Genomic DNA, 13,612 nt, shown 5'->3' with positions numbered 1-13,612 from the left:
TGTAAAATTTGGATTGCTCCTCTCCTCTTTACCAGTAGGAGGCGCACGTGCTGATTTCCTTGCATAACACGATCTCGTGCGCATCTGAAGGCAGAACTAGCATGGCAGCTACAGAAGCCCATAAAGTGCTTGTTTACGGAGGAAAGGGGGCTCTGGGGTCTGCATGTGTGCAGTACTTCAGAGCTAAAAACTGGGTAAGTTGTCTCAACCCAAAAGACCGCTCATGTCATTGAAAATAAATGGCTTTTAGTGTGCCATCAGACATGTGTTTTAGTGATAATGTTGTTAATTATTAATTCATTTGTCACAGTGTCATGCGTTTATTCTTAAATATGCATTTCTTGTGGCCTGTCATACAGTGCGTAAATAAGGTGGATCATTAAATTTCAACTGTGTGTTTTGTCATTTACAGTGGGTCGCCTCTATAGATCTCAATGCCAATGAAGAAGCCAATGCCAATGTTACAGTTAAGATGACTGAATCCTTCACTGAGCAAGCCAACCAGGTACGCTGTTAAAAAATGACTTTTTATGAGTGAAGCTAATAAAGTATGCGTAACTTACACTATTTCTTTTAATTGTCCATGTGCATTTATTTTTAAACTGGGAATGGGCAGATGCCATCTTTATGAAATTGCCAAATATTGTCAGAATTTTTGGTCTGTCACTATTCAGATATCTACATGCCCTTGATTCTTAGTTTTATGTGTTGTCTGCAAGCATGTTACATCTCTGTCTTTCTTTTTTATTTAGGTGACAGCTGATGTCGGTGAGCTGTTAGGTGCAGATAAGGTTGATGCCATCTTGTGTGTGGCTGGAGGTTGGGCAGGAGGCAGCGCCAAGGCCAAAAGTTAGTACATGCACACACAGAAGCCACGCATAACCCATGAAAATGGTTCACAACCTTTTTGACTCAAAGACTTCCTACTGTCAAACACAATATTTGAAGGCCATCTATATAATAGAGAATATACTGTGCATACAGTATATGTGCTTCCAGTAGTTTAAAGAACTGTTATTCAATAAAATAAATGTAAACAATTATTAAAAATTGAATAAAAAGATGAATAGTGATTGTATGTATGTTAACATTTATGTTAATGATTTTGCTTAATATTAAAATTAATTATATTAATAATAACATATACATTTACATAATTTTAAAGGGATAGTTCACCCAGAAATGAAAATTACCCCATCATTTACATTTAAAGTTTTAAAAATAGTTATTTTTCTTACACAAACGCAACAATTCGCTTCAGAAGGCCTTTATTCACCCCACGGAGCTGTGTGGAGAACTTTTTATGATGGATGGATACACTTTTTTTAGGCTTCAAAATCTTAACAGCCATTCACTGCCATTATAAAACTTGGAAGAGCCAGGACATTTTTAAATATAACTCTGATTGTATTCGTCTAACAGAATAAAGTCATATGCAACTAGGATGGCTTGAGGATGAGTAAATAATGTGGTAATTTTCATTTTTGGATGAACTATCCCTTTAAATCATGCCACAGTCCTTTGGAAGTTTGCTGAAGCTCCCTGGTCGAAAACCACTGATCTATGAAACACTAAATCTTGACTCCAGAACATTGTCACATTTTTAATCTAAATAGTTATTTTTCTTACACAAACGCAACAATTCGCTTCAGAAGGCCTTTATTCACCCCACGGAGCTGTGTGGAGAACTTTTTATGATGGATGGATACACTTTTTTTAGGCTTCAAAATCTTAACAGCCATTCACTGCCATTATAAAACTTGGAAGAGCCAGGACATTTTTAAATATAACTCTGATTGTATTCGTCTAACAGAATAAAGTCATATGCAACTAGGATGGCTTGAGGATGAGTAAATAATGTGGTAATTTTCATTTTTGGATGAACTATCCCTTTAAATCATGCCACAGTCCTTTGGAAGTTTGCTGAAGCTCCCTGGTCGAAAACCACTGATCTATGACACACTAAATCTTGACTCCAGAACATTGTCACATTTTTAATCTAAAGGCAAAATCCATACTTTACACAAACGCATTCACATTCTAGCTATGCAAGATGATTTTTTTTGTCATTTTTTTGTCATGAAAAGGGGGCGCTATCTCCAAAGTCTAATTCTGTCCAAAAAGTTAATATTTTCAATTAACGTCATTATATTAGTTTATATTTTGTATGAATGTATTTTGTGCACCTCAGCTCTGTATAAGAATGCTGATCTGATGTGGAAGCAGAGTGTGTGGACCTCCACGATTTGCAGTCACCTAGCAACCAAACACCTGAGAGAGGGGGGGCTGCTCACACTGGCAGGGGCTAAAGCAGCACTGGGTCCAACAGCAGGTATGCATGCTTATATTTACTGCTGGACATTTAGAGCAGCTTTAATATAAAGTGTGTGTGTGTGTGTGTATATATATATATATATATATATATGTGTTCTTTCTCATTGTCATTGTAGGATGCATTGGTTATGGCATGGCAAAGGCAGCGGTTCATCAGTTGTGTCAGAGTCTGAGCGCACCAAATAGTGGTCTTCCTCCGGGATGTGCTGCAATAGCAATACTTCCGTAAGGAATGACGATATAGTAACTCATTTTCATCCGTGCAAATCTTTTTGTTTTTAAAGACAACTAATAATTACTACTTTTAGAGTGACTTTGGATACACCCATGAATAGAAAGTTCATGCCGGGTGGTGATGTCAGTTCCTGGACACCGTTGGAGTACATATCAGAGTAAGTATGCGTGTTTGGGAGCATCTTTAGTATGTAGTGTGTGTGTTTTGTGTGTGAACTAAAGCATGATTTGTTTCCTGTATTCTAGGCTGTTCTATAAGTGGACTACAGGAGAGAGCAGACCTCCTTCAGGTACTCTGATGCAGCTGGTTACTGCAGACGGAGAAACGGAGGCTACACCGGTGTTATGATTAATATAATGTATGATATTCAAAATCCTTCAAATCAAGCCAATAACCCACTACTGTATCTGCATTAGTGACACTTTTTGTCCTATTGCCTTTTTGTTTACATGTAAACATCAACATACTGTAAATTGTAGCTCTTAAAAATAGGATAATTGCATAAAAATGTCAAAGATATTGTTTAGTAAATGTGATGGCAAAATAGCAATGAAACTGTTCTATTTTGTTTCTTTCTTTTCTCTAAATCCTACATCCTTTTTACAGTCTGCTGCTCACCATAGTGGGGCGCTGATGGTTAATTTAATTACAGGTTCTCCTTTGGGTCCATACAAAAAAGTGATTATGTTTTGATCAGACTAGAAAGGTGAGTCAGCATTGAAAAAAGTGCTTTTACTAAGTAATGCAGTTTTATTTTTTTGTGAGGATCGGGTATTCATTAAGTATTGCCTTTTTTTCTCTTTATAAACTTGCTTTTATTGTAACAAAGTACAAGAATAATGGTTCATGAAATGAGTTTTTAATTTCCAGTAATTTAGATGAAATGGAAAAATAATAATAGGTTCCTGAGCTACTAGAAAAGAGATGCACTCGATGTTAAAAAAACAAAAAATAAGTCATTAGAGTCATTCTCATTAAACTCATAATGAGTTATGTTGTAGAAATAATGAAGTAGAATTTTTAAATGGCAAAAGTAGAAAATAATAATTGACAAAAACTTTGTCTTTTTATAATGTTGACATAGTTTAACACTTAACACATGTTAATTATCTCCTGTCTAATAATTATGATTGAGAGGAAGTCATTAGAGTCATTCTCATTAAACTCATAATGAGTTATGTTGTAGAAATAATGAAGTAGAATTTTTAAATGGCAAAAGTAGAAAATAATAATTGACAAAAACTTTGTCTTTTTATAATGTTGACATATTTTAACACTTAACATGTTAATTATCTCCTGTCTAATAATTATGATTGAGAGGAAACACAAATGAGGTGTACAGAGCCTCGCATAATGTCACTTGAAAATGCTATTTCAGGAAAGTATTTATTGTGGTCTTTGAATTTAGGGTACAGCTTTCTCTGTAAATCTATAGTAATCATCCAGGTGGGTGTTGGGAAGTGCTGTTTGCTGCCTGGAAAATCAAGACCTCCAAAATTTTGTCCAAAAATGTAAAATTCTGTCATTTACTTAATGTCCTGTTGTTTCAAACCTTGTTGTCTTGCTTGGAACAGAAAAGGAGATTTATCAAAAAGTTCATGCTGCTCTTTATTAATAAAAATGAATGGTGATCTGGGGGTGACAAGCAAGTTCAATAAAAGCAAAAAATGAATGCATAAATAAAAAGTCTATAAAATGAAGTTAAAAGTAGTGAATGTGAATTGCGCATTACTCCAAGCCATATGATAGCTGTGTGAAGAAACGACTCAAATGTGCATTATTCAATGATGCTTTTACTCTCAAATGTGATGATCATGTGATTTGAATATGCATATTCATATTTGGTACATTACTCCAAGCCATATGATAGCTGTGTGAAGAAACGACTCAAATGTGCATTATTCAATGAAAATCCTCTGCTTTTACTCTCAAATGTGATGATCATGTGATTTGAATATGCATATTCATATTTGGTGTCACAAATCACAGACACACCAGAACAAGAGTGCCAGTCAAGGGTAAAGGCGGTTAACATTAGTTAATTGATTATGTATTAATGTATTCGGTATGAAGTAACAATAATACCTTTATAGCATGTATTAATCTGGTTAATGTACTTTTTTTGCATATATTAAAACATTTAACATTTTAAGTTGTATAAATTAACATTAGGTAATGTATAATGAGTGAGCATAAATTTAAAATGAATAATAGTATATTTTATAAGTGACATTAACATTTACCATATTTAATATTTGACAGGAATGAACACGAGGCTATGAGGGATAGAAGTACAGTGTGTTCAGTAGATTGTACTGTAGTTTAACAACATCGATTGTTCAACTGAAGAAAGAAAAAAAAACTTTCAGTAGACAGAAACTCCATAAAACAGTTGTGAGCTGTACATATGATCTAAGACCTTTAAATAGTGCATGCCATCTACAGTAATGTATCTACTTAATGTTTAAGTAATGCTTAAAGATACTAAAAGCATATATGTTCCCACAATTATAAACACAGTCTATCCCACACAGTCACAGTTCTCATCTGTGTAAAATTCAATATGCCATCTACTGACTATGACATTTGATGTCATTGAAGTGAATATTGTGCCACTATATACTGTATGTCTTAATACTGAGTGGCCTTTTATAGATTATGTTTATTTTGTTTTTTAGGAGCTTGACAGGTTGTGAATTCATTTCACATTTATCCACTTTCATTGTATTAACAAAAGAGTATAACAATTCTGCCTAACATCTTATGTGTGCCACATAAATCATTTGAATTTGGAACAATGTTAGCACAAGTAGGTCCATTTTTTCATTTTCATTCCTGCAAATGTAAATAAACTAATGACTGTATAGTGCATTATGATACGATGTAAAATTGTTACACGATTGCACCAGTGAGCGTTTTCGAGGTTTATTAATATAATGAGATTCCACGTGATGCAACAACTAAGAACCTTTCGAAACATTCATGAGCAGGTTTTGTTTGTAGCAGGATTTTGTGCACCTCCTGCAGGCCCACACAAAACCTCCCATTCTACCTCATTCAGTCCTTCTGGATTAAGATCTGAAGACACTGGAGTCAATGCCAGATGATGTTTGCTTGTGGATCTGCTGGATGTGTGCTTCTGAAAGCAAGCAGACTCTAGCCATAAATGGATATGCAATCAGAAACAGTAGTCAAATGATGCTCTAGTTGGTATTAAGGGGTCGACTGAGTGCCAAGAAAACATTTAGCACAAGTCTGAGCTGGAGCCATTGATCCACCTGTTTATATCAAGTTTTGATCCTACTATCTAACAGCAGATATATGTTTTCTTCCCTAAAATAATTTTGGTAGGACAGTTAGCTAGAAAACAATGTTATCTATCTATCTATCTATCTATCTATCTATCTATCCATCCATCCATCCATCCATCATATTTATAGCAGGGAGATTTTTGCTGTTTCAGGATTTCTTTCTTTCTTCAATATTTATTAATTTTTACCATCATCATCATCTGTTTCTCTATATGACAGCAGTTGTGAATTAGTTGTGAAATTAATTTAGAAGACAATGAACAATGTATCAAATATGTGACACTTGAGGTCTGAAATAAAGGTACCGTAATATATTGGTGATATAAGACGGCTGAAATAAATCTTACAACTTAAAAAAAAAAAAAAAAAAAATATATATATATATATATTTTTTTTATTTTTTATTTTTTTTTTTTTAATGATTGGTTTCTGCAAATATTAGATGGTGATAATAATACAACAGCTTGTTAAGAATTACATTTTTATTAATTGTTCTTACTGTGCATTATGATTCTTGAATTCATCATTGTATCCCTAATCAGGCATGGCTTTAGGAACCAGTGGTAATTATAACCAGGATTTGTATATTTCTGTATATATTCCAAATCTAAGGTGATAAAGCCAGGATATTCTGACCTAAGCGGAGACATAAACCTCTTGTTTCAGTTTTAAATGGCATTTCAAGTCATTACATAGGCCATTCTTTATAGAGCCTATGAGTTCAATCAGTTAATTATTTACTTATTTATAATATTTCTTTGCTGCTGTGCATTTTGTCCATGAGTCATTGAATAGGACAATAGCTAATTTCTAATGCACTGCATGCACTTATTATTTGTGTTGTAATTATTTGTAATGTATTAATGAATTAACTTTGAGTTTTGTGGTTGATTTACAATGGGAAGATTGTTTCATAATTTCAGAAATTGCAGTAGGCTATGTCATTGTATTGCAGCAACAGCAAGAGAAACAAGGAAAAAATATTTTCTCTATCTCTGTTTTTTCTTGCTTGTTATCAGGCTGGGCAGCCCATAATTTCAAAGCTGAAAGAACGAGGTCACCAGTTGAGGTTGCTATGACAACATCAGATCTAAAGAATAGTGAATGGTAGGAGCATACAGCAAGCAAAGCTGAAGTTGTGTTTGTGTTACTCCTGAGCAGTTGAATGTGTGCTGCTATTCTTCCCTCTTTCTTCACCGCTGTTTACTCTTCTTTTCTTTACACCTTTAAAACACAGATTTTCTCTTTTTAGAATCTTGACTACTAATTGGTTGTAAATAACTCTTGATTATAATTATTTTATGTGTGGATGTTAATGTGAGCATTTGTTATTCTGCAAGTACAATGTATTTTACATGGACATCACTTTATGTTGAATCCATATAAAAATAACATTGATTAGAAATGCATTTTTTGGAAATGTAATTTTTTAATGATTTTTTATTTATATATAAATCAAACCAAACAATTTTTTGAGATGAAGTTGGCTGATATCCATGCCTTGTAGAACCTTGCAAGTGGAAAAGTGCACATTTTCTGTTGTCAAACAGAGAAAATGAAACATTATTTTCAAAAGAATGCAATACAATATCATATTATACATATTATACAATATCAGTCATTTATAATTATATATATATATTTTTTTTTTTGTATGTATATAATAAAACAAAATGCTGAAAGTATATATGAAATGTCTAAATACAGTTTGGCATAAAAAAAACTGATTTTTATTAAGACAAAATAATAAAAGACAAATAGACAGACAAATTAATAAAAGTTTATTTAATTGTTCATATGTTGCACAGTTTTGTTTCTCTGGTAAAATCATCTTGTTCTAATTTTTTTTTTTTAGATATTTTTACTTTAAGGCAATACCAATATAATCTTTAAAAATATGATTTTTACAGTGGTAGTGTGAATGTTTTCAGTGTGTGGAGTGTCTTTAGTATTCATATCTAGTATGTGTTAGTATGTTTAGTGTGTGTGTGTGTTTGTATTCCCTCCTATATATTGTAGTGTCTGTGGATTATTTTTAGGGAATCTGAGGTTGCATTAATATTTAATCAAAGGATTCAACAATAAAATCCATGTGGATCTCTCTCTCTCTTTCTGGCTCACTCTGTCTCCATTTTCCTTTCCTTTCCTTTCATTTGTCTTTCATTTTCCTTTCCTTTCCTTGATTATCCATATGTATAGATGCATATGTGTGTGTTTGTGGATTGGCATGCTAATTGCCCAAGAAAACACACACTCAATTGCTTGTGCAGGGTCAGAGAGGGCGACGTCTGCTCTAAATGATGAGCAACATCCTTGGACGTTCATTATGATCTTCATCTCACTGGACTTTAGGTTTATTTACATGAACCTACAATATGTTTCTCTTTCATTTTTTTTTTCTTGATGGGGCCTCACATTTCATTTCATTTGTGTCTGACACTTTGTTCTTTAACACTTTTTATTACACTTTATATTATCAGAATAAATCAATGAGTTCAATGAGTGAAACATTGAATAGAAAATTTAAATGAATTTCTTGGTATTTCATATGTCCTTTTGTTTAATGCAAGCAGCATGCATTCATACAAATCATAAAATTATGTTGTCCAGCATGATTTTAGAATCCTTCTAAATTTCTCACTCAAATTATGGAATGATTTATCCCATCTGGCAAAAAAATGTTCTTCTTTAATATGTTGTAAAAGATGCTTTAAAGACAATTTTATTTCTGCCATATAATCTTGTTTCCTTATTTCCTGTTGTTTATGCATTTCACGTTTGCTTCTGGTGTATTATCTTTGGTTTTTAATATATGCTGTTAGTAATTTGAGGCAGCCATAGATTTTTATATATTTTGATGTTACTTTAGCTCTTTTTTATCTTTATCTTAATAAGCTTTGGGTTTTCTGGGTAATGGTATTTCTTTGCTTTTTATCGTATGTATGTTGTTCAAATAAACGAAACTAAAAAATATGCAAAAATTAAATTATCAAATCAAATCAAATCAAAAAATCTCTTAAAGACTGTCTTGTGTGAGAAAATGAAGTGAAGTGACTAAATTTGTATTCCTTTTGCATCATAACATTTCATTTTCTTTCTTTCTTTCTTTCTTTCTTTCTTTCTTTCTTTATTAAATCCTTAATCTTTCTCTTTATTTCCAGGTTAAGTTGGATTTTGAATCACTTATTTTTAATGTGGACACACACATTTGAACCCCACTGTAAAAAATAAAACAAAATAATAAAAATAAAAAATAAAATAAAAATCTGTGTGCTCTTCTGCTCAAGAAACAGGCCTTGGCCTTCCCAACAGTTCTGCTATTCTCAGTCCTCTTGCTATTTGCCATTAACTAAAGGGAAATCAGAGAGTGACATCTTGTGGTCATCTTTGATCAAGTCACCATAGAGATACCTTGCAAGTGGAAAAGTGCACATTTTCTGTTGTCAAACAGAGAAAATGAAACATTATTTTCAAAAGAATGCAATACAATATCATATTATACATATTATACAATATCAGTCATTTATAATTATATATATATATTTTTTTTTTTGTATGTATATAATAAAACAAAATGCTGAAAGTATATATGAAATGTCTAAATACAGTTTGGCATAAAAAAAACTGATTTTTATTAAGACAAAATAATAAAAGACAAATAGACAGACAAATTAATAAAAGTTTATTTAATTGTTCATATGTTGCACAGTTTTGTTTCTCTGGTAAAATCATCTTGTTCTAATTTTTTTTTTTTAGATATTTTTACTTTAAGGCAATACCAATATAATCTTTAAAAATATGATTTTTACAGTGGTAGTGTGAATGTTTTCAGTGTGTGGAGTGTCTTTAGTATTCATATCTAGTATGTGTTAGTATGTTTAGTGTGTGTGTGTGTTTGTATTCCCTCCTATATATTGTAGTGTCTGTGGATTATTTTTAGGGAATCTGAGGTTGCATTAATATTTAATCAAAGGATTCAACAATAAAATCCATGTGGATCTCTCTCTCTCTTTCTGGCTCACTCTGTCTCCATTTTCCTTTCCTTTCCTTTCATTTGTCTTTCATTTTCCTTTCCTTTCCTTGATTATCCATATGTATAGATGCATATGTGTGTGTTTGTGGATTGGCATGCTAATTGCCCAAGAAAACACACACTCAATTGCTTGTGCAGGGTCAGAGAGGGCGACGTCTGCTCTAAATGATGAGCAACATCCTTGGACGTTCATTATGATCTTCATCTCACTGGACTTTAGGTTTATTTACATGAACCTACAATATGTTTCTCTTTCATTTTTTTTTTCTTGATGGGGCCTCACATTTCATTTCATTTGTGTCTGACACTTTGTTCTTTAACACTTTTTATTACACTTTATATTATCAGAATAAATCAATGAGTTCAATGAGTGAAACATTGAATAGAAAATTTAAATGAATTTCTTGGTATTTCATATGTCCTTTTGTTTAATGCAAGCAGCATGCATTCATACAAATCATAAAATTATGTTGTCCAGCATGATTTTAGAATCCTTCTAAATTTCTCACTCAAATTATGGAATGATTTATCCCATCTGGCAAAAAAATGTTCTTCTTTAATATGTTGTAAAAGATGCTTTAAAGACAATTTTATTTCTGCCATATAATCTTGTTTCCTTATTTCCTGTTGTTTATGCATTTCACGTTTGCTTCTGGTGTATTATCTTTGGTTTTTAATATATGCTGTTAGTAATTTGAGGCAGCTTATATATTTTATATATTTTGATGTTACTTTAGCTCTTTTTTATCTTTATCTTAATAAGCTTTGGGTTTTGGTATTTCTTGTATTTCTTTGCTTTTTATCGTATGTATGTTGTTCAAATAAACGAAACTAAAAAATATGCAAAAATTAAATTATCAAATCAAATCAAATCAAAAAATCTCTTAAAGACTGTCTTGTGTGAGAAAATGAAGTGAAGTGACTAAATTTGTATTCCTTTTGCATCATAACATTTCATTTTCTTTCTTTCTTTCTTTCTTTCTTTCTTTCTTTCTTTATTAAATCCTTAATCTTTCTCTTTATTTCCAGGTTAAGTTGGATTTTGAATCACTTATTTTTAATGTGGACACACACATTTGAACCCCACTGTAAAAAATAAAACAAAATAATAAAAATAAAAAATAAAATAAAAATCTGTGTGCTCTTCTGCTCAAGAAACAGGCCTTGGCCTTCCCAACAGTTCTGCTATTCTCAGTCCTCTTGCTATTTGCCATTAACTAAAGGGAAATCAGAGAGTGACATCTTGTGGTCATCTTTGATCAAGTCACCATAGAGATGGGAGGAAAATTGATAAACACAAAGACATGGATAGAGAGCCTTCTCATTATCCTGCTCTCTCTCTCTCTCTCTCTCTCTCTCTCCATTTATACAGCAGTGGAGTGGGTAAATTCCATTCCTTTAGACCCCCCTCTCCACCCTCGCCTTTCCCCATGAGACACAACGCACACAAAGAGCCCAGCAACCACTCTTATTAACTGACCTGAGGGGGGAGGTGTGTGTGCGTGTGTGCGTGTGTGTGTGTGTGTGTGCATCACTGATCCTCTTTACTAGTATACCTACGGTTTGCATTGTGAAGCCACATGAGCATTGAACTATCAATCACACATGCACAAAATGAAGCAACAGGAACTGTGCATATGTGTGCGTGTGTGTTACTCTGCTTTGTTTTGTAAAAAAGAGGGAGTGTCTTGATTTTGGCAATGAGAAAGAGAGACTGAGATGGAAAAAAGAAAGTGAAGTAAAGGAGGTGAACTTTTGGGGCCTTGCTCTCCCCCTAAATCAAGAGAGTAATAGAATCCATATGGACTTGCTCTGTCTCTCATTACATAAGAGAGATTTTTATAATAAAAACGAATGGAAATGTACTGAAAGTTTAAATTGTTTTTTAAAAGAATAAAAATGTGTGTATGTCTCCAAACAATGGGACAGAGTGAGAGACAGAGGGAGAAACAGAGAGAGAATGTGTGTCTGTATGTATGTGGGAGAGCAAGTCTCTTGTGTGAGTCATAAAGAAAGAGATGGAAAAATACGAGAAGCGCGCGCGCACACACACACACACACACACACACACACACTGTAGTTGCAGTTCTGCATTAAATATGTGCAATGCTCAGTGCAATTAATTTGCACATCAGCAAACTATATTATCCTACAATACCACACACTGCAGTAGTTATTGATGACATGCATAGGGGATTTTATCCGAAACATGATAAAAGCAAACAGTGATTGCATTCCATTGAATTTTGCTCTAATTGGCCAACTTGTCAGACTGTACTGTAAGGAAAGACCCTCCAATTTACAGAAGCCTCTCTCCATTCCTCCACCCCCTCCCTCGTCTCTCTCTCCCTCTTCAGTCGTCCCTCTCCTCTCCTCTCCTCTCCTCTCCTCTCACAGCAGAGCGCGCGTGTGATTTGACAGTCGCATCTCTCCGCGCGCGCGTGTGTGTGTATGTTTACGATCGTCGTGCTCCACGTGCTGCGTGTGGATGCGCTCCTCGCGCGCTGTCGGTAACAGAAACCATGACTGGCGCGCCGCGCGACCCCTTCTACTCATCTCCGTTCGGTCCGTTTTACCGGAGACACGCGCCCTACCCGGTGCAGCCGGAGTTCCGGATGCACGAGCTCAACAAACGGCTCCAGTCCCGGCCTGAGGTGAGTGATCACGAAAAATAAAACAATAGATGATCAGGACTTTGCGTTTAATATTTTATATACGATCCGTTTTACGTTCTTAAATAAAGTATGAAGCGAACATTAATTTGAGATTATATATACATCATGTAATCTATTGTAAGGAGAACTTTTCTGTTCATTAAGATGATTAAAAAAAAAAAAAAAAAAAAAAATTTTCCTTAAATAATTACTTTATGATAAAATGATAAAAAGTGTTAAAATGGGAAATTTTAATTTGCACTTTTCCAAAAAGGACTTCAAACTATATTATCAATTCATTTCGTATTTATGTATAATATCTTAACATTCTGTTCCAAATACCGCTTAAATGTTAATAATTTTTTTATGATGTAAATGAGAAGTGAACAGCGAAGCACATCTATATGCCAGAATACCAGAGCAGCAATTCGAAGGTCAGAATTTTAATCAATTATAATATTTTGTAATACCAAACAAGTAATGGGCTATTTGTAAATGTATTCTTTTGTGCTTTAAAAGTTGACTATACTTATCTCTAAAAACTGATATAGTTGTCATTATCATCATGCCATTACTGTAAAACATCATTATTGTTGCACTCAGAATGAAAAATCCAAACCATCACATACCAAAGCGCACTTGAGGGTTGCCAAAGCCTTGATCAGATCTTTAATTGACATGTTACACATTTTAGCATAGATGAAACATAATTTCAACAAGTTTAATTTTTTGAAGTATAGCCAAAGGTCCCCACACATGGAAAAATACCCCTAACATATTCATTTATTCCCCTCGCATCACCACAATGTGACCCCACTGTTCATTTACAAACCGAACTTATTCATGGACTTTCACTGAATAGGATTTGAACACAACACAACACAAGTCCTTGGTTTTGTAAAACATCAAATACACTATTGAAACAGCAAGGTGATGTTCTGTAATGTTTATGTGGTAGTTTGATTTATTATAGTATACTCTTCATAAGACAGAGACCGGATAAACAGTGCAGTGTGAGCAGTATTGCTCTGCCGTGATGCATAAA

At 33.5% G+C, this 13,612-nt stretch overlaps 2 protein-coding genes across 2 annotated transcripts in view; both read left to right on the top strand.

The window, feature by feature from the left end:
* The first annotated feature begins 43 nt into the window (after nucleotides 1-43).
* qdprb.1 (quinoid dihydropteridine reductase b, tandem duplicate 1) lies at nucleotides 44-3,677 on the top strand. Its single transcript, XM_016504735.1, has 7 exons — nucleotides 44-194; nucleotides 413-505; nucleotides 753-849; nucleotides 2,192-2,332; nucleotides 2,451-2,559; nucleotides 2,643-2,726; nucleotides 2,815-3,677. The coding sequence occupies exons 1-7, from the start codon at nucleotides 102-104 to the stop codon at nucleotides 2,915-2,917; spliced, it is 720 nt and encodes a 239-aa protein (XP_016360221.1). The 5' UTR covers nucleotides 44-101; the 3' UTR covers nucleotides 2,918-3,677.
* Nucleotides 3,678-12,284: 8,607 nt separating this feature from the next.
* The window catches only part of LOC107702407 (LIM domain-binding protein 2-like), a 14,007-nt gene continuing 12,679 nt past the window's right edge, over nucleotides 12,285-13,612 (top strand). Inside the window, exon 1 of the mRNA XM_016504732.1 lies at nucleotides 12,285-12,567. Coding sequence (XP_016360218.1) covers nucleotides 12,436-12,567 — 132 coding nt within the window. The 5' untranslated portion in view covers nucleotides 12,285-12,435. The remainder of the gene's footprint in view (nucleotides 12,568-13,612) is intronic.

This window comes from Sinocyclocheilus anshuiensis, unplaced genomic scaffold (assembly GCF_001515605.1).
Source record: "Sinocyclocheilus anshuiensis isolate Anshui unplaced genomic scaffold, SAMN03320099.WGS_v1.1 scaffold86, whole genome shotgun sequence".
NCBI lineage: Eukaryota > Metazoa > Chordata > Actinopteri > Cypriniformes > Cyprinidae > Sinocyclocheilus > Sinocyclocheilus anshuiensis.
The sequence above is the reverse complement of the archived record's forward strand: the minus strand, read 5'-3'. Positions and strand labels throughout refer to the sequence as shown.

Excerpts from the sequence above, each read along its gene's own strand:
- qdprb.1 (XM_016504735.1), top strand. The coding sequence starts at position 102 with ATGGCAGCTACAGAAGCCCATAAAGTGCTTGTTTACGGAGGAAAGGGG. Across the intron at positions 506-752 it reads TCACTGAGCAAGCCAACCAG|GTGACAGCTGATGTCGGTGA; the intron begins GTACGCTGTTAA and ends TTTTTTATTTAG. Across the intron at positions 2,727-2,814 it reads CCGTTGGAGTACATATCAGA|GCTGTTCTATAAGTGGACTA; the intron begins GTAAGTATGCGT and ends CCTGTATTCTAG.